Source organism: Balaenoptera borealis, assembly GCF_965194805.1.
Source record: "Balaenoptera borealis genome assembly, chromosome: 1".
NCBI classification, from domain to species: domain Eukaryota; kingdom Metazoa; phylum Chordata; class Mammalia; order Artiodactyla; family Balaenopteridae; genus Balaenoptera; species Balaenoptera borealis.
The window spans coordinates 57,500,056-57,522,156 of NC_138860.1; the positions used below are offsets into that span (position 1 = coordinate 57,500,056).

General features: G+C 39.3%; 1 protein-coding gene across 1 annotated transcript in view; it reads left to right on the plus strand.

Moving 5' to 3' along the window:
* The window catches only part of TNFSF4 (TNF superfamily member 4), a 291,799-nt gene that overhangs the window by 254,438 nt on the left and 15,260 nt on the right, over positions 1-22,101 (plus strand). The window contains exon 2 of the mRNA XM_082406391.1: positions 13,384-13,588. Coding sequence (XP_082262517.1) covers positions 13,384-13,588 — 205 coding nt within the window. The remainder of the gene's footprint in view (positions 1-13,383; positions 13,589-22,101) is intronic.

A 22,101-nucleotide genomic window follows, 5' to 3' on the forward strand; every position in this document is an offset into this window, starting at 1 on the left:
AGAAAAAAGTTCCTTAGAAGGACGTTGAAGATAACAGGGTAAAAGTTCCTTATCTCAGAGTGGATATATCTGAGGGTAGAAACAAGAGAGAATTTAAGAAACAGTGTTCTTTTGGTACAGTTTTATAATTTCCAGCTGTCTTGGTCTGCTCAGGTTGCCATAACAGAATACCGTAGACTGGGTGCTTAAACAACAGAAATTCATTTTTTCAGTTTGGAGGCTGGAAGGTCTTCATCAAGGAACCAGCACGGTCAGGTTCTGGTGAGAGTTCTCTTCCTGGATTGCAGATGGCTGCCTTCTCACTGTGTCCTCACTTGGCAGGTAGAGAGAAAGAGCAAACTGGTGCCTCTCATAAGAGCACTCACCCATCTGATCAGGGCCCTGCGCTCATGACCTGTTACCTCCCAAAGGCCCTATCTCAAAATACCATCATACTGGGGGTTAGCGCTTCAACATAGGAATTTAAGAGGGACGCAAACATTCGGTTTATAATAGCAGCTACTGAGGGTTTGGTACAGTTAAATAAACAGACAAACCCAGATGATCTTGGTTTAAATCCCAACACTATTGTAATTAATTTACTCTGAGATTCTGATTCCTCATGTTAAAGATGTGGTTACTAATAACCATGCACAGTGTTCCCAGGAAGATTGAATGAAAAGAGGCTTTCGTGCTTGGTACAAATAAGACACCCAAGAACATAAGATATATTCCCATTCACCAATAATTTGGAAAAAAAATAATATCTAATTGACAGAAAGAAGTTACTTTCTCTTATTGAATTAGTGACTGTGTACATTCGGCATGTTAATATCTGCTTAGATATATTGACTGTTTACTAAGTGCCCAGGCCAGACATAGAGCTTGTATTTTTATTTAGAAAAATCAATAGTATCACATAGAATTTAAGAACAGGCTCCAGAGTAAAAGGACCTGGATTCAGATCCCAGCCCTGCCACATACTAATTGTATGACCTTGGCCAAGTTAGTTCATCTCTCTAAGCCTCAGTTTCTTTCAATTATAAAATGGGGAGAAAAATAGTACCCTCTTCATAGGTTTGTTGGAGGGCATTGGAGAGGCATTTCAGGCAGGACAATAAGCAAATGCGAAGACTTCGAAAGTGAATATTGTATTGCCTCATTCAAGGTCAGTTATGGACATGGACATCTATACCAGGGTTTCTCAACCTCAGCACTATTGACATCTTAGGCCAGTAGTCCTTTGTTGTACAGGGCCGTCCTGTGCATTGTAGGATGTTTAGCAGCATCCCTGGCCTCTAAACACTAGGGATCAGTAGCACCCACCCCAAATCCAGACAACCAAAACTGTCTCCAGATACCGCCAAATGACTCCTGGGCGGTAAAATCACCCCAGTTGAGAATCACTGGTTTACGCAATTTATACCCAATTAAATGTATTTTGGAAAGAGGAGGGAATCTCTTATGTACTCAGTTTAGGTTTGCTTTTGGAGTGATTACTATTTAGAGAAAATTGTCTTTTGGGAATGAGTAAATGTTCTGTATGTGATGGTGGTTTCATGAGTGTATACAGCGGTCCAAACTCATCTAATTGTTAACTTGAAGTAGATATAGTTTATTATCTGTAATTATATTTCAGTAAAGTTGATTTTTTTAGAAAACTTGCCTATATTATTAGTTGAAAGATCTACTTGTAAATTTTTATATATTCTTGGCCTTGCTTACATATTTTAAACGCACAATGTAAAATGTAATTTTGTGAGCCAAAAAACTGTCTATATATTTGCTTTCCATAATGGTGTAGTACTTCATGGGCATATTTCCATAGAGAGAAAAAGATTCTGTTGCAGTTTTGTGCCTCTAAGTTTTAGAATCTATCATCATGCCCTAAAATAACTTCCAGTGGTCAATTCAAGATAAAGAAAAGGAGCAAACATGAAGAATGAAAGGGCAAATCAGCATCGGAAGAAGAGGAGTTGACATACGAGGGGCTAATGAGTCTGAAACCCAACGGAATATTATTATACGAGTTCACATTTGCATTTGTACTAATGGTGTGCATCCGGTTTCAATGAAAAGTATACATTTCAGGTTTGCTAATCTTTCACACTAAGATCAAAGTCCAGCTATCAGGAGACTTCTGTATTTAATAGTGCCATTTTCAGTTTTGTTTAGACTCTCATTCCTTTTTGGTCCTGAAAATAGCATAGTTCAAATCTACTGCAAGCAAATTCAATTTAATTTGGCAAATCTTTATAGAAAGACTATTCTGGCCCTGTGAGTGAGTGCGATACAGGACTCTGGACCTCAAGATCATGCAGCGTCATGGAGGTGACGGAAACAGATTTGAATAGTTGTAAGATAAGACAGAGTATGAAAAATGCTATCTACACGGGCAGAAACAACCGCATCCTTCTGGGAGGCCCAGGCAAGGATTCGTGTTATAGAAATGTAACAGTGAAACAGACTTTAAGTAGTCATTTGGGGAGATTCACAATTTTGGCTCTTATGGAAGCTTTTAGAAATACAGATTCACAGGCAGTATTCCAAACTTATTGAATCAGAGTTTCTAGAGTTAGGGATTAGGAATCTGAACCTTTCAAAATCTCTCCTTAGTGATTCTGATGATTAACTAGGCTTTGCGAACTACTGATCCTGCAAATCCCCTACTCAATGCCAGAATTGTTTAGCCTCTTCTGGAGCACCGCAAGCTCACTGCCTCACAAGACAGCTAGCCCTTCATGGAAAGTGTGTAGGGTGTAGGATTTTGATCATCAGAGATGGAGGATAAGGATATTTGAGGCAAAATGATCATCAGAAATAATCAGAAAATGGAGATAAATTTGGAGAGGAAACTTGGGTTTCCATTACAGTGTGACTTGAGTGTCATGCTAAAGAATTTCAACTTTATCCTCTATGAGATGGATACTCCTTGGTAAGAACTTGGCCATCACTGGGTTTAAAGATCCTGCCAAAGCAGAATGGATTAGACATCAAAGAGAATGGAAGTAGGGAGAACAGCTGTAAGTTTAATTCAGAGGTTCAAGGGAGAAAGTAGTAAGCACTTGGAGCAGAAGCAGTCGAAATGGCAAAGTATGAGCTGTATTGCAGGGATAGTGGATAGTCCTACAAGTCTGACTGATTGAGGCAAGGAAGAATCAAAGCTGATTCTGGGGTTTTGAGATTTTGGAGTGCCGAATACATTAACTAGAATGGGAACATTAAGATCAAGAGCAGGTTGAGAAGGCAAATGGCAATTCAGGTGTTTGATATTTGAAATGTGTTTGTTTCTATCACCTCCCATCTGACTCTGTCACCTGTCCCAGGTCAGAGCTAAGTTATGACTCCCTTTGTACACTTGGAGGGTGGCACAAATTAGGCCCTCAAAATGTTTGGTGAATGAATAGCCACTGTGAATATCTTCTCCCCTCTTTATCCTCTCTGTTTTAGATCTGGACCTTATTATTTCTCACTTAAATAATTACGAGATTGAGGACCACCCAGCTCATACAGCTGTCTTTGTGTGAATTAGAACAAGGAGCCCTCTCTGAGTTTATGAATTAGAAAAACGTACATTTATATGGGTGGATGCAGCCCTTTGTTCAGGACTTGGGAAGCAGAGCACACCTTTGTGAGAAGATAAAAGCTCCCCTTCTCGTAGAATGAAAGCTCCTGCTCTAGGAATGGAGGGCTTGGAGAGCTGAGTGCAGAGGTGGGGTTTTAGACTTACTCATCTCCTCAACTGGCACAGAGCACCCTGGAAAATCTCCCAGCGGATCTCCTTGATCCCAACCTGCCATTTCTGTTTCACTCTGATTTTTTTTCTAAAATGTAATCATATCACACTCTGCTTTCCGTATTTCCCCAGTGCCTTCAGGATATAGTTCAAAGTCCTTAACCCACTCCTGTGCACCCTTTCCTCCTGCGTAGCCACCTTGGACCCAGTACTTTCCTGGCTGTGATTGTCCTCCCAGCTGTCTGTGACCTCCTTTTAGTTCATTTCTTTTCCCCCAGCACCAGCATGTAGGCATCTGGCTCATGCTTGTTGAATGGACTAATGACCTAGAAACAAATGAAAAGTGCAGATTTTACCACCCAAACCCTCCAAATCAAAACAAACAACCTCCCCCAAAACAAAAGAACAAAAAAAGCAAATACCAACCCCCCAACCAAAGAAAAGTTTTGCTGCTTCCTGAACATGAGGTATTCTGTTAGTTGTCAAAGATTTTTTTTTTTAAACCTCCCCTCCCCCCATACTTTTCTGTAGACTTGAAGTGGCTATTTATTTGGAGATTAAAGATCTATGGGAAGATAATTGCTTGGAATGAAGTCTGAGGCTTCCATTCCAAGGCTGATTTGCTCTGGTGTATCTGTGTATTTAATCTTTGTGTGATGATTTAAAAAAAAATTGCACATAGATTCAGGTGACATATTTGACCTCTTTAAAAACATGTCAACTTTGGAGATGGAGGACCCTGTCCATCTGCCCAAGATTGAAATGCCAACACTGATATCTCTGATGCTGGTTTCATTTGTTCCAAATGCTAGACCAGCCCAATGATGAACCTTGAAATGCTTTCATAGTCTTATCAAAAGGTCTTGCCCAGAACTTCCAGCCCAATTAATATTTATTTTTCCATGTGTATTCCCCCTCTTCCCACAAAGAATGGGAAGAAGCTGTGAGAATATATTCAATTTAAAAAGAAACAAATGTGGGCTTCCCTGGTGGCGCAGCAGTTGAGAGTCTGCCTGCCAATGCAGGGGACACGGGTTCGAGCCCTGGTCTAGGGAGGATCCCACATGCCGTGGAGCAACTAGGCCTGTGAGCCACAACTACTGAGCCTGCGCGTCTGGAGCTTGTGCTCCGCAACGAGAGGCCACGATAGTGAGAGGCCCGCGCACCGCGATGAAGAGTGGCCCCCGCTTGCCACAACTAGAGAAAGCCCTCACACAGAAACGAAGACCCAACACAGCCAAAAATAAATATTAAAAAAAAAAAAAAGAAACAAATGTAAAACATCATTTAAATGTCAATAAAAAATTACAAGTAGGCAAAGTACGGCAGTAGGAGATGGAGGCAGGGAAGATGACAGGCGTGCCTCAGATGTGCAGGCCCAAGTGTTGGTATAGCTAGTATAACTCTCCTGGGGCATCACCAAAATGGGAATTCATTCTGTTGCATAGTTCTCATTGTCTATAAAGACAGTAATTTATATCACTAATTGCAGTTTTTCTTTATAGAAGCCAGGCTGTTAAAAGATGCTCAGGGCACAAGGATGCACTCTATAAATGTTTTTATTTTTCATTTAAAAATATTTTCTTTGATTTTCAGCATTAATAGTTTTTACTCTTTCTTTTTCAGCTGGTCTCTACTGTTTCCAATAGTATTTTAGGCTTTTTCTTTTTGTTTGTTTGGTTTTTTTTGCTGTGGCTCTTTTAGTCAGTGTTTGGAAACAAATGAGTAAATAGTTACCGATTTTAATGTTTATTTATAACTATTAACTATTACTCAAGAATTAAGTTCTACACACTTGATTTTTCAATTTTTTTTAATAGATCTTTATTGGAGTATAATTGCTTCACAGTACTATGTTAGTTTCTGTTGCACAACAAAGTGAATCGGCTGTATGCATACATCTATCCCCATATCCTCTCCCTCTTGCGTCTCCCTCCCACCCTCCCTATCCCACCCCTCTAGGTTATCGCAAAGCACTGAGCCGATCTCCCTGTGCTATGCTGCTGCTTCCCACCAGCCAACTATTTTACATTCAGTAGTGTATATATGTCGATGCTACTCTCACTTCGCCTCAGCTTCCCCCTCCCACCCCAAGTCCTCAAGTCCACGCTCTATGTCTACCTCTTTATTCCTGCCCTGCAATTATGTTCATCACTACCATTTTTGTTTTTTTTTAGATTCCATATATATGCGTTAGCATCTGGTATTTGTTTTTCTCTTTCTGACTTACTTCATTCTGTATGACAGACAGACTCTAGGTCCATCCACCTCATTACAAATAACTCAATTTCATTTCTTTTTATGGCTGAGTAATATTCCATTGTATATATGTGCCACATCTTCTTTATCCATTCACCTGTTGATAATGGACATTTAGGTTGCTTCCATGTCCTGGCTGTTGTAAATAGAGCTGCAGTGAACATTGTGGTACATGACTCTTTTTGAATTATGGTTTTTTTTCAGGGTATATGCCCAGTAGTGGGATCGCTGGGTCATATGGTAGTTCTATTTATCGTCTTTAAAGGAACCTCCATACTGTTCTCCATAGTGGCTGTAACAATTTACATTCCCACGAACAGTGCGAGAGGGTTGCCTTTTCACCACGCCCTTTCCGGCATTTATTGTTTCTAGATTTTTTGATAATGGCCATTCTGACCGGTGTGAGGTGATACCTCATTGTAGTTTTGATTTGTGTTTCTCTAATAATTAGTGACGTTGAGCATCTTTTCATGTGCCTCTTGGCCATCTATATGTCTTCCTTAGAGAAATGTTTATTTAGGTCTTCTGCCCATTTTTCAACTGGATTGTTTGTTTTTTTGATATTGAGCTCCATGAGCTGTTTGTATATTTTGGAGATTAATCCTTTGTTGTTTCATTTGCAGATATTTTCTCCCATTCTGAGGGTTGTCTTTTCGTCTTGTTTATGGTTTCCTTTGCTGTGCAAGAGCTTTTAAGTCTAATTAAGTCCCATTTGTTTATTTTTGTTTTTATTTCCGTTACTCTAGGAAGTGGGTCAAAAAAGATCTTGCTGTGGTTTATGTCAAAGAGTGTTTTTCCTATGTTTTCCTCTAAGAGTTTTATAGTGTCTGGTCTTACATTTAAGACTTTAATCCATTTGGAGTTTATTTTTGTGTATGGTGTTAGGTAGTGTTCTAATTTCATTCTCTTACATGTAGCTGTCTAGTTTTCCCAGCACCACTCATTGAAGAGGCTGTCTTTTCTCCATTGTATGTTCTTGCCTCCTTTGTCATAAATTAGGTGCCCACATGTGCATGGGTTTATCTCTGGACTTTCTATCCTGTACCATTGATCTATATTTCTGTTTTTGTGCCAGTACCATACTGCCTTGATTACTGTAGCTTTGTGGTATAGTTTGAAGCCGGGGAGCCAGATTCTTCCAACTCTGTTTTTCTTTCTCAAGATTGCCTTGGCTATTTGGGGTCTTTTTTGTTTCCATACGAATTGTAAAATTTTTTGTTCTAATTCTGTGAAGAATGCCATTGGTAGTTTGATAGGGATTGCATTGAATCTGTAGATTGCTTTGGGTAGTATAGTCATTTTCACAATACTGATTTTTCCAATCCAAGAACATGGTATATTTCTCCATCTGTTTATGTCATCTTTGATTTCTTTCATCAGTGGTTTATAGTTTTCTGAGTACAAGTCTTTTGCCTCCTTGGGCAGGTTTATTTCTAGGTATTTTATTCTTTTTGTTGCAGTGGTAACTGGGATTGTTTCCTTAATTTCTCTTCCTGATTTTTCGTTGTTGGTGTATAGGAACGCCAGAGATTTCTGTGCATTAATTTTGTAAAGTGCAACCTTACCAAACTCATTGATTAGTTCTAGTAGTTTTCAAGGGCATCTTTAGGATTTTCAATGTATAGAATCATGTGATCAGCAAACAGTGACAGTTTTACTTCTTCTTTTCCAATTTGTATTCCTTTTATTTCTTTTTCTTCTCTGATTGCTGTGGCTAGGACTTCCAAAACTATGTTGAATAAGAGTGGTGGGAGTGGACATCCTTGTCTTGTTCCTGATCTTAGTGGAAAAGCTTTCAGTTTTTCACCATTGAGTATGATGCTTGCTGTTGGTTTGTCATATATAGCCTTTTTTATGTTGAGGTAGGTTCCCTCTATGCCCATGTTCTGGAGAATTTTTATCATAAATGGGTGTTGAATTTTGTCAAAAGCTTTTTCTGCATCTATTGAGATGATCATATGGTTTTTCTCCTTCAGTTTGTTAATATGGTGTATCACATTGATTGATTTGTGTATATTGAAGAACCCTTGCATCCCTGGGATAAATCCCACTTGATCATGGAGTATGATCCTTTTAATGTGCTGTTGGATTCTGTTTGCTTGTATTTTGTTCAGGATTTTTGCATCTATGTTCATCAGTGATATTGGTCTATAATTTTCTTTTTTTGTGATGTCTTTTTCTGGTTTTGGTATCAGGGTGATGGTGGCTTCATAGAATGAATTTGGGAGTGTTTCTCCCTCTGCAATTTTTTGGAAGAGTTTGAGAAGGATCGCTGTTAGCTCTTCTCTAAATGTTTGATAGAATTCGCCTGTGAAGCCATCTGGTCCTGAACTTCTGTTTGTTGGAAGATTTTTAATTATGGTTTCAATTTCATTACTTGTGATAGGTCTGATTATATTTTCTAAATCTTCCTTGTTCAGTCTTGGAAAATTATACCTTTCCAGGAATTTGTCCATTTCTTCATGGTTGTCCATTTTATTGGCATATAGTTATTTGTAGTAGTCTCTTGTAATCCTTTGTATTTCTGCAGTGTTAGTTGTGATTTCACCTTTTTCATTTCTAATTTTATTGATTTGTGTCCTCTCCCTTTTTTTTCTTGATTCTGGCTAAGGGTTTATCAATTTTGTTTATCTTCTCAAAGAACCAGCTTTTAGTTTTATTAATCTTTGCTATTGTTTTCTTCATTTCTATTTCATTTATTTCTGCTCTGATCTTCATGATTTCTTTCTTTCTACTGACTTTGGGTTTTCTTTGTTCTTCTTTCTCTAGTTGTTTTAAGCATAGGGTTAGATTTCTTTTTGAGATTTTTCTTGTTTCTTGAGCTGAGATTGAATTGCTACAAACTTCCCTCTTAGAACTGCTTTTGCTGCGTCCCATAGGTTTGGGTTGTCGTGTTTTCATTGTCAGTTGTTTCTATGTATTTTTAAATTTCTTCTTTGATTTCTTTGGTGATCTCTTGGTTATTTAGTCGTGCACTGTTTAGCCTCCATGTATTTGTGTTTTTACAGTTTTTTTTTTCCTGTAATTGATTTCTAATCTCATAGCATTGTGGTCAGAAAAGATGCTTGATAAGATTTCAGTTTTTAAAAATTTTCTGACGTTTGATTTGTGATCCAAGATGTGATCTATCCTGGAGAAATGTTCCATGTGCACTTGAGAAGAAAGTGTATTCTGCCCCTTTTGGGTGGAATGTTCTGTAAATATCAATTAAATCTATCTGGTCTATTGTGTCATTTAAAGCTTGTGTTTCCTTATTTATTTTCTGTTTGGATGATCTGTCCATTGGTGTTAGTGGGGTGTTAAAGTCCCCTACTATTATTGTGTTACTGTCAGTTTCTCTCTTCATGGTTGTTAGCAGTTGCCTTATGTATTGAGGTGCTCCTCTGTTGGGTGCATAAACATTTATAATTGTTATATCTTCTTGGATTGATCCTTTGATCATTATGTAGTGTCCCTCCTTATCTCTTGTAACAGTCTTTATTTTAAAGTCTATTTTACCTGATATGAATATTGCTACTCCAGCTTTCTTTCGATTTCCATTTGCCTGGAATACCTTTTTCCATCCCTTCACTTTCAGTCTGTATGTGTCCCTAGGTCTGAAGTGGGTCTCTTGTAGACAGCATATATATGGGTCTTGTTTTTGTATCCATTCAGCCAGTCTGTGTCTTTTGGTTGGGGCATTTAATCCATTTTACATTCAAGGTGATTATCGATATGTATGTTCCTATTACCATTTTCTTAATTGTTTTGCGTTTGTTTTTTTGGGTCTTTTTCTTCTCATGTGTTTCCCACCTAGAGAAGTTTCTTTAGCATTTGTTGTAAAGCTGGTCTGGTGGTGCTGAATTCTCTTAGCTTTTGCTTGTCTGAAAAGCTTTTGACTTCTCCATTGAATCTGAATGAGATCCTTGCTGGGTAGAGTAATCTTGGTTGTAGGATTTTCTCTTTCATCACTTTAAGTATATCTTGCCACTCCCTTCTGGCCTGCAGAGTTTCTGCTGAAAAATCAGCTGATAACATTATGGGGATTCCTTTGTATGTTATTTTTTGTTTTTCCCTTGCTGCTTTTAATATTTTTTCTTTGAATTTAATTTTTGTTAGTTTGATTAATATGTGTCTTGGTGTGTTTTTCCTAGGGTTTGTCCTGTATGGGACTCTCTGTGCTTCTTGGACTTGGTGACTATTTCCTTTCCCATGTCAGGGAAGTTTTCACCTATAATCTCTTCAAATATTTTCTCAGACCCTTTCTTTTTCTCTTCTTCTTCTGGGACCCCTATAATTTGAATGTTGGTGCGTTTAGTGTTGTCCCGGAGGTCTCTGAGATAGTCTTCAATTCTTTTCATTCTTTTTTCTTTATTCTGCTCCTCAGCAGTTATTTCCACCATTTCATCTTCCAGCTCACTTATTTGTTCTTCTGCCTCAATTATTCTGTTATTGATTCCTTCTAGTGTATTTCTCACTTCAGTTATTGTGTTGTTCATCTCTGTTTGTTTGTTCTTTACTTCTTCTAGATCTTTGTTAAACGTTTCTTGTATTTTCTCAATCTGTGCCTCCATTCTATTTCCGAGATTCTGGATCATCTTTACTATCATTACTCTGAATTCTTTTCCAAGTAGATTGCCTATTTCCTCTTCATTTATTTGGTCTTGTAGGTTTTTACCTTGCTCCTTCATCTGTGACATAGTTTTTTGCAGCCTCTTTTTTTTTTTAATGAGTGGGACTGTGTTCCTGTCTTACTGGTTGTTTGGCCTGAGGCTTCCACCACTAGAGTTTGTAGGCTGTTGGGTAAAGCTGGGTCTTGGTGCTGCTATGAGGAACTCCATGAGACCTCACTCCAATGAATATTCCCTAGGGTCTGAGGTTCTCTGTTTGTCCAGTGCTTCGGACTTGGAGCTCCCACCACAGGAGTTTTGACCTGACCCCCAGCTTGTGAACCAAGATCCTGCAAGCTGCATGGAGTGGCACAAAAAAAAAAATAAAGAGAACATTAACAAAGTAAAAAATAAAATTAGACTAGGAAACTAACAGATATGTTAGAAAGAATATAAAAATAAAAATATAGATGAAACAACAACCGGAAGGTACACCAGTACCACAACAGTAAGAAAGAGGAGGAGGGAAAAGAAAAGAAAAGAAAAGAAAAAGGCAGGGGGGCGGGGGGGAGGGAAAGGCCTTGGCTGTAGGGGGCGGGGCCTAAGCAAGGGTGAGGTTTGGGTGGTGGGCGGGGCCAATGCTCAGGACCCACAAGGCTGGAAAAGTCCCTGGGGTCTGTGGGAGGTGGGACCTAGGCTCAAGGAACAGAAGGGGCCCAGGCGTGCCCCCCACCCCTGTTCTCAGAGGGCAGGGTACCTCCCCTGGGAGCCCAGCAGGCTTCCAGGGCTCCAGTGGGCGGGGAAAATGCCCTTCTCTCCTCTCTTGCTCCTCCAGTCTGGGAGGGTCCCTCCTGCCTGCCTCTCCTGATCTCCCCGGCCTCCCTCCTATGCCCCCAAGGACCCATGCAGCCTGGAGGGGGCTTTGGAGGGCAGGGGATGGGCCTGGAAGCTCAGCAGTCTCCCTGGCCTGAGTGGGCGGGGCAATCGCCCTCTGCTCCTCTCCTGCTCCTCCCGCAGGGCCCCTCCCGCCTGTGTGTCCTGATCTCCCTGGCCTCAGGGGCATAGATCCTGTCTGGCCTCCACTTCTCCTCCCCACCTCAGTCCCTCTGCATCCTACCGGTTCACTTTAGGGTTCCTCCCATCTCCTTGGGCATCAGAGTTCCCCACCAGCGGCCAGCAGGTGCCCTAGTTGTGGGGAGACGCTAACTCCCCGTCTTCCCACATCGCCATCTTGACTCTGCCTTTCAATTTTTTTTAATCCATACTCTGTATGTTACACATACTTTTCTCATAGGAATACCTATTTAGAATTAAGTTTAGATGGAACTTGATTTCTCGTTTTGGCTTGGCGTGTATGGTATAGTGTCTCAGTCACCTTATATTTCAGACAAAAACTTGAACTTCTGAAGACCAATATGTTCTGCAAATGCAAAGTATAATGATTATAATGAGGGTATCAATTCATATATTAATTGATTTAAACTGTATTACTGTATTAATAAATGTACTTTCCATTTCCCACAAGCTGTTTCCCTCTTGAATATGCCTCATATCAATTTTCTATAAAATTAAGTTGCATACAACAGCTCATTTATTTTGTTGATGTTATTTCTCTCTCCTTTCCTTCTTTAAATATCCGTTGAGTGGCTGATAGGGAGCTCAGAGAGACATACTTGCCCTCAGAAGAGTTGTTCTGTCTTAAACAGCCCCTCCCAGTGTACCTATACTGTCCAATATAGTACTGGGCTCACTGTGTACTCAGTAAATATTTATTAATATGAACTTGACATTATCAATAACTTTATCATTTATTTCATTTGATCATTTATTTCAGTGGTAAAGGGTAAGTAGTGTCTATTGGTAGAATACTCTTACTTTCCAAGTTCTGTGTCTACCCTGACCTCAAAGAAAGGAACAACCTTCAAAGCTTATTTGAAGCTATTCATTTGTTCATTCATGCAAACTTATGTATGGAGAAAATGTATAGTGTAGGGAAGGGAAAAAGTCAAGATACTCTTCTGCTTCTTTCCTGCTATGCTTAAAATTAATCATGTAAGTCTTTACTAAATTTGCCTCAAAAATTAAATGAGAAAAAGATTTTAGGGCTGTCTAGCACAGTGCCTGACACATAGTGGATGCTCAGTGTATGCTAGTTTATTATAACGCAATGGACTAAAACTAGAGGATCTTACTCCTTTATTCTATGTGATTCACCATCCTCTTTTAAAATTTTCTTTTTTTTTTCACTTGAAGAATTGTCTTCGTTTGCTTTTTTCCCCTGAATCTGTTGAATGGGTTCAGTACTTAGTTACCCAATAAAGTGCAGACAAGAACTTAAGGCTAGCATTTTCCTTAAATCTCTTCTATGATTTAAGACACCTCGGAGAAGGGATAGATGAGCTCCTACATCAACGGATGATGATTTTTATCTTTATCAAGTGACCCACAATTTGGTTACTGGTGCAATGAGAAATTAAGAAAATAGCACACTTTTATGACTGTCATTTCACAGTCACTCAAATCAGAACTGGAATGCCACAAAAACAACTCCCTGTTAGCCCATAGAAAAAAAAAGAAAGAAAGTAAAGGGGAAATTCAGATTAGTCACAGAGAAGTTCCCCCGCCTGCCTGCAAAAGCTGCAGCATTAAAACTGAGAGTCCGCTCTGCTCTTTCAATCGCCTCTTGTCTCTGGTCCTGGGACCTTTGTGTGTTTTCTGATTGATACACCTTGTTTTGGCTTCATCTCCTTCTTTGCGGGGAAGAGGTCAGTCCTCCCTCAGGTTCCCTTCTGTCACAGTTTTCATCTTCCCTGCATCCAGATTGTGAAGATGGAAGGGGTCCAACCCCTGGATGAGCATGTTGGAAACGCAGCAGGACGGAGATTCTTGAGGAACAAGCTATTGCTGGTGTCCTCCCTAATTCAGGGGCTGGGGCTGCTCCTGTGTCTCACCTACATCTGTCTGCACTTCTCTGCTCAGGTAAGATGCACCACTGGCATGTCCTTTCCTCCAGCTCAGGCTGATGGCAGCTCCAACAGCTGCAAATGGTCACCTGGAAATAATCTGACACCAAAATTGTTTTTTTTTTTTTTTTCCCTTTTCCACTCAGCGATCGTAAAGTGTGGTCAAACACCCTTTTGTCTCTCTTTTCCTTCCTTTTTTTCATCAGTGGCAGTGGTGGGGCACAGTGGAGATAGGGCAGGGGCACTGCTTCTGGATTATTCTTTTTCTTTGCAATGTAAGCATCCTGGTATTCCTTTATGAGCTGTCACTTAGAAGCTTTGAGTCACTGATATACCTACTTGGTTTACCTATTCTGCTAGTAAGCATCTGATCAGGGAATTAATGTAAAAAGGAAATAAGAAAGTCTCTTTACATTATTATACTTTCCTATCATTCATAAACCCCATAGACTCTCAAAGTAATATGCTTTTTGAAGAATGCTAAATGTATCAGTATTAAGTTCTTTTAAATAGCTAGCCTATGTATTTTAAGGGCAGAGATATATGTGTTCACGCCCGTATGTGTGCATGGCCAAACGTTTACCCCAGTAACTTGATCAGATATTGTTTCTCACAGTCTTTCTCTACCAATCACAACTTATAGACATCACTTTGTCCAATACATTATGTAGTGGAAGACCATCATTTTAGTATTTCCCCCACTTAATGAAGATATTCTTTCCATTTTTCCTTCTCCTTATTATGGTCCCTTTTACATTATTTTTTCTTATTTACTTATTCATATCTACAAACATTATTAGCCCTTTAAGGATGTTCTTGACTGCAGGAGATTCCACTGAAAAGAAAAGAAATGAATAGTGTCCCCATGTTCCCTTGTTGGGGCTAGTCTGATAGTTCTTGTTTCCCTGGTGGATGCTCTGTGTTAGAAAAGTCTCTCCCTGGTAAAGGTCAGACAACAGGAACTTTTATTTCTGATAGCCAGGTCAGAGACTGGGTACCTCAAATTAGATCAGGATAAGGTAAGCAGAGTCCTAGACGATGCCTGGGCTTGTCTTCGCCTACAGGAAATAGGGTTTTTCAGTGCCTACAGGCTAGTGGGAGTTTGGTTGTGATCACTGTACTATAGAGTGCTGGTGTCCCCAAATTCCCGAAGTGGAGCTGGTGTCATACTCAAGCCTGCAGACCAGCGAGCACCACAGCACACCCATCCTGTCCTCATCATGCCACACGTTTCCTTCTCTTCACAGAACGCTTTGGGTGAAATTAGAGTAGGCGATCTGGGGAGAGGGTGTGGGGGGAGGAGCAAAGTGTCCATGGCAGGATGCCCAAGACAGAGACCGGAATTAGGCTCTTCCGAGAAGAAAACAAAGAGTAACCCAAAATAGAACAGCTGAGTCTATTCACCAGGTCTGGGAGCCCTGAGAGTGCTTTTTCAAACAACCACAGCGTTACATATTTCCTTACACTGTGGGATGATAAAAAGACAGAACATATGGCCCCAGTCAAGGCTCAGCAATTAATTGCACTAGGGCTCTGAGCAGGAGAGAGCAAAAGGCGAAACAGATACAGATGTGTAGCCAGCTGGTGGCGGGGGCCGGCCCTGAACTATCAGTACCCAAGGAATGCAGAGGAGAGGGGTCCTTTCTAGCAAGTCACCCAGCAGTTCTGAGCTAGAGCCTGGAAGGGAAGCTGAGTGCTGGCTTCCAGGATACTAGAATTCATGGAGCTGATCTTTGGGAGAGAATTAGCTTTCTCTGGTCCTAGTCCAGAAATGGAAACAAAGATAGAGGAGGTACATTAGAGCTGTTTGCTCAACAAACGTGTTCTTGTATACTCTGGATACGGAACTTTTTGGGGCACAGATATTTGAAATTCTTAACTTGACATTAACTTTAACTTTTTTTCTTACTTCTAGCTAGACTGTTTTAGCTAACATAATTTCTTATACTGTTAATAAGACCCAGGGCAGCACGTTGTGTCCTTAAATTTAATCTCATAAGCTTTGTTAAGGGGAAGGACAGTCATGTGTGTTCTCCCCAGAACTTGATCAGTCATGGTGGAAGCAGTGTGTGTCTGTGTGTGTGTATATGTGTGTGTGTGTGAGAGAGAGAGAGATTGATTGAGAGAGAAGGGTGTAAAGTAACTGCTGAAGAAGGGACATAGACTGATAGCTTTTCTAAATTCATAGATAAGATTGTTGGGAATTTTGGTTGAAGGATGGGGTAGATGGTGATGCCAATCAAATCTCTACTTTTATAAGACATAATATTAGAGTGATATGTATAGGGGGTGAAATAAAGCTGAAATACTCATCATTTGCCTAGTTAAATTGGATCTCTTTCATTGTAGGAGAAAGATATTTGGAGAATAATCATGATTTTTTTTTCTTATTTCTTAGATTTAATTTTTAACTTCATAAAAAATCTTCCTATATGGATGACTCTGTAAAAAAATACATATGAAACTGTTAAACTCCATTTGGCAGTTAACCTTCCCTTCAATCAAGTTTATTTAGTAACCGTTGTTTTCTCACCACTTGGTTAAGTTTTATTATGTGAAAAGCAGAAGTTTTTGTTTTTGAATGTCAGAAAAAAAGATGGACCTTACCCACTCCTTATATAATACATTTCCCTCTTTGGGTCCTGATTTTCTCATCTGAAACATGAGGCAGTTGGATCAAATGATGAAGAAATGTCTCTTCCAGATCAATATCCTGTGGGTATGTAGTTTATATATATATAGTCATAAAATGGATATGAGGATCTGAGAAATACCAATTTAAGTAAACAGATTTTTGTGTCTAAGCTTCTGGATACCCTGGTTCTTAATAAGGGACTGAGGGAAATCAAATTGGCACATATATTTGTAATCTGTATTTATTTATATACCATGTACCTATCTAAGTAACTTATTCTGGATTAGCAAAATACCTTATTTAGAAAAGGGAAAGAAGTGGATGCTGTAGAAGAATATCCATGATACAAGTTGTAAAATTGAGTCACAAAAATCAATACATGCTGTTTGGATGTTTATTGGGACTGCCGTTTAAAGTATCAGGCTTCCAGGCTTCCCCATAACTTCACCTGGGAACAATGGCAGAAAAAAGCTGATCTATAAGGTGAGAAGCTTTTGCAGATTATACCCATGTGTCTCAGAGCTATTGAAGCTGGGCTCTTCCAAGATTTGTATCATCTTTATCAGAGTAGTTTAAAGATGTGCTTTTAGTGATAATTCTTCAGCACATCCCACCCACAGTTAAAAGTTTACATTCTTATCACTTTTACTCCTGGGAAAGACAGAAGTGGAGGCATTTGGAAAGAGAGCTGACCAATTCTGTATCAGTGATGGCCAGAATTAGAATTCAGTTTCTTGATGAAGTTTCAGACTATAACTTGGACTTTGTATCCTTTAGGAAGAAAAAGAGGCATTTTTGATTAAAAAATCTTGTCTCAGATTAGCTCAAGTTAAATGTGTCCCCATGTAATTTAACAAGTTTTTAAAGAAATTTTTTATGATAGACATGGAAATAATTTTCAATATAATTGAATTTGCATTTTATAAGAAATTGTATGGGAGCTAAAAAGAAACATCTGAAGTATTGAACTGATTTGTCACTAAGTATTTTGAGGCTCTTAAAGGAGGTACTACTGCAAATGTATAGAATTGTTGGATTTTTGAGCAGACATTAGACATAATCCACTTACGGATAGGAAAACAGAAACTCAGGGAGGGTAAAAGCCGGAGGAGGAGGTAATGCTTCACTGATATTAGAAGAAGGGTGGAAATTCTTTAAATAGACAAGAAGGATGATGGTGGGTAGGTAGGGGCAGAAGGCTTTCTAGGTAAAAGAGCAAGTTGTTCAGAATGGTTGGAGTTGAGAGTTCATTGGGGAAAGTGGAGGAAGATGAAGCTGAAAATCTAAGTGGGGGCAGGACACAAAGGGTCCTGTGACTCATGCTAAGGGAACACACTTCATTCCATTCTATGCAAAAGAAAATACAGGAAAAATTACCCAAATTGTCGCTTCTCCAAATTTCACTTCTCTTATGTGGTCTACATATTGACAAATACAGAAAGTGAGTCTTGTCTCACATAGCACTAGGGGGCACCACAGTAAAACTAACAGTTCTTGGATATCTTTTAAAGAGAACCCACTCTTATTTCCTGAGGAGTTAAGAACACTTTTCTCAGGAAGCCAAGCGCTTATCCATGTGTAAGAGGATGAACAATATCAAGAGGGCCTAATATTGTTCACTATTTACACAGTGATGATATTTTCTACAAGAAAAATTTAGATATGGGTTCTGACCCAAGTACTCAAAATAGGACAGAATAGCTTGGACAAGAATCATGCTGGAAAATGTCACATATGTACACATGAATAGAAACAAATATACACACTCAGAGGAGAGATGGGAAGCAAGCAGAAGGGCTCTTGGTATAGACCTTGGAGTCTAACCTCCCTATTCCTTTTCTCTGACCTCACCTCCTAGCTACTAGCCCTGAGTAGACCTAGCCTTGCCTAGGGGCTGAACACCATGCCCTTCCAATTCTATTTCTTTTAATGGAAATTACTTCTGTGCCCTTCACTTTCAGAGAACCCACAGCTTCCCACCCACTTCAGGGGTTCTCCATTCATGGCTCATGAACATTAATCTTCTGGAATCACTTAGGTTGGAGGAGCCATGTACAATGTTGTTATTCCTATTTAGGGAGTGAAAAGATACAACTGAATAACAAAGTAGAAGGGTTATTTCTCACAGTCACAGATAAAATATATGGCATATGTGGTAGTGTTAGGATGAAATTGGATTCCCCAGCATCCTATGGCTTGTGCATTTTGTTTGTAGCCAAATGAAGGCATTAAAACACTTCCTCATACAAAAATATGACATATCTTCTCAAAATTTTAGGGGAGTCATTGAAGTGTAGGAGAGAGAACACTGGACCAGGAACTAGAATATTCTGGTTCAGTCCAGTCTTTTAGCTTCGTGACTTTGGGTAAAGTCCCCCAAATTCCGAGTGTCAATTTAATCATTTCCAAAAATTGGAATTTGGTTATTGTGAGGAACAAATGTGTTACAGAGCTTTGTAAATGTCGAGATTATTATTATTATTCATGAACATGCTTCCATAAGCATACCACCACTAAAATGTTTGCCTTATAGCACACACACACACACACACACACACACACACACACACACAAACACTCCAAAACTCAAATCTCAGAAAGCATATTATAGGTAATGTTAACCTTAACTTCATGGACTTTGACTTTCCTACTCTAATTTTTAAGGCTAAAAAAAACCCCTTGGTATAATTCTAGCATTTTTGAATATAGATGTCTAATTAAGACCTCATGGCTGTATTAGTGAACAAAGGAAAAATGAAGGGGAGAATTTATGAAGGTATAAAATGTTATCAAGTTAGTGTCTGAAAGTGGTTCAGAGATCTAAAATGGCACACTTAGAACACATGGCCCAGGCTGGTTCCATCTCCCTTTACGTTGATGTAGTTCATCCAATTCTCCAGTGACTTGGTTGCCAAATAGGGCAGAAAATTATATTTAGAAGAGTGGTCTGGTTCAAAATATTAGAAATGTTGGAGCTAAGATGGGCATAATTATGCATTATTTTCTTTTCAGCAAACCTTTCATTCTGAAGTGCAAGTTTGATGTGTTATTAATTTGTATAAATTTGTCTAGCTTTGATAACATTGAAAATGCTATTTAAGAACATACTTGGACAGAAAGATGGGCAAATAGACCCAAACTTTAATTCTTCCAATACTAATTGAATAAGGGCTTATGGTAAGAAAGTGTCACTCCCAAGATATAGGTGGGGAGCTGCGGGGGTGTCCAGTGAGTGTAAATGATGTACCCTCAGGCTGGGCTGCCCTGTAGGTCGCCACAGCACAACCCTAGAGAACCAGTGAAACTGTCAAGCAAAGATCAGGATGAAAACGACAATTAACATTACAAAAAATTATAAACGAGCATCAAAATAGTCATCAAGGGAAATTATAAAAACTTTGCTGGGTTATAAAAGAAGTTGTAAAACACATGTTTTACTGCTCAGTAATGTAAAATATATTTTGAGTTACCTGTGTGTTGGGTGCTTAACGTTTTTAACTTTCAAGGCCCATAAAGATCTCAATCTGGCCCTGTATGTGGTTTGATGAAGACTGGGAACTCAAAGCTCTCTTTTCTGGGAGGATGAGGGGCATCACTCCTGGTGCTACTTGCAATAACCATCTCTGGTTTTGTGATCTTTTCCCTACTTTTGTCCTCACTTCTTCACTATGACCTCGGAGGAAGACAGACAGATATTTGTGTGCAGTTTTACAATGAGGAAGTTTGAGGCATAGAGACTTGTCTAGGTCAATATAGGAAGGTCTGGTTATAAATTGCGACCAGGTTTAAATTCTAGTCCTGTTTCTTTCCGTTACACTTGGCCAAGACGCCATGGCTCTAAGCCGTAAGAATTTCGGCTGGCTGTTTTAAAATTTGTTTCCTTTTCTGACATTAATTGCTTTTGAAGAAAAATTGGGGGAAAGATCTATAACCTGGCATAAAGGGAAGCAAGATTCTTTTAAAAAAGGGATCTAAATCTACTTACACAAATGTAGATAACACAACAAATGAAGCTTCAACAAGCTCATAATACAACATAGGTTATTTTGATGAAACAAATCATTGCCATGTGTGATATTCATAGAAGAGAAAGGGGACTTGGATTTGGGCACTAGCTCAGTCATTTATTCACTCCGAGCTGTACTTTTTTTAAAAAACAATAAGGAGATTAGACTATATAATCTCCCTGGACCTTTCTAGTTCTATCAGACTGATTCAAAGAATTATTTTAATGTTGTAAGTGTGATTTCACACTATATGCAAATATCTTTTCAACCATGTATTAGTTTCCTAGGGCTGCCTTTTAAGGTACCACAAATTTGGGTACCACAAAGTGTCAGCAGGGCCATGCTCCCTCTGAAGGCTCTAGGGAAGGATCCTTCAGGATCCTTCTTTGCCTCTTTCTAGCTTCTGGTGACTCCCAGCAATCCTTAGTGTTCCTTGGCTTGTAGTTGCATCACCCCAAGCTCTGCCTCCAAGTTCACATGACCATCTTCCCTGCGCGTATCTGTGTGTCCTCTCCTCTTCTTTTAAGGACACCAGTCATATTAGACTTAGGACCCACCCTAATCTAGTTAACCTCATGTTAACTAATTACATCTGCAAAAACCCTATTTCCTAATCAAGTCACATACTGAGATTCTAGGTGGACATAAATTTGGAGGGACACTATTCAACTCACTACCAACCATTTATTAATTTACTTATTTAACAAGATCTATGGAAAATAAGTTACCTTTCAGACGTTGAGGAAACAATGGTAAGCAAGACTTGGTCTTCCTTGCCCTCTCAGAGTTTGCAATCTAGTGGAGAAAGAAAATGGTCAAGCAATAACATAGTGTGTGATAAGCACTGGATAACCAAGTAGGGTACAGCTCTTCAGTAAGAAGTTTCACAGAGGGCTATCTACCTAGCTTCAATATCTAGTTTCTCAATTGGGATTATAAAGTGAGCATACTTTAATTTTTGCATTAGGTGCTTCGTTTCTCTTCCATTATTTAACAGGAAGGCTTTAGTTTAAAATGTCATTGTCATTATTGTTACCACCACCATCATCATTCCACTGCTGTTCGGTGATAATTTTTACCAGTCACCAATCTTAGTTCACACCAGAATATAGGTTGAGGATTATTTAGCCTCATGCAAATGAGGCTAAGAGCTTCATTGCATAAACAACACAAAAGATATTCTTGATTGTTTATTAACCATCATAGGGACCCACTTGGGGGAAAAAACTGTTGCTTTTGTTACAGCTGAGGGGTTTATTGTGTTGAAAAGGTCTTCTATTCAAAAGGTCTTCTTATCTACCAATAATTTGGGATTTCTCTTTTGAATGCTGTGATTTGCCTAATCTCTGGTATGGAAAAGTCCTTAGGCCTCATTCCACAGTGCTTATTCCACCATCTTAACTGAGGATGGACATAAAAATAAGGATATTAGAAACTGAGAAAGGGAAAGGACTTGTTCTGGCCTAAGACCTGACCTAAGTGTTCCTATTCCCAGCCCAATGCCTTGTCCATTCTACTAGGTTGCCTTTCCAAGGCAATAGTGCCTCCTTTTTTATATAGCAAATGAGATGGGGAATGAGTGACTTCAAGTAGAAAGATATTGATTGTAATAATTCTGCTACCCCCTTTGTACTTAAGGATGAATGGGGCAATGTAAAAAACCTTGGGCAATCACATATGGTGTTGGCTCAAGCCAGTGTCAGATATTATGTGATTATGCAGCCACTAGCCAAGGTCAGGGCATAGTCTAAAGGGCTGATTTCCACCTTAGCTCAGCAAAGGTTTATTTATAAATGCCATCATGTTTAAGGTATTGTAAGATTTATGATAATGCAGTGGCTACCTTGTAAACCAACCCTTCCATTTGCTTAGAGACTAGGGTGTTTTGCTGGAGATCACCAAGGTGGGGAAAGGAGTTATTTCTTTTTTCAAT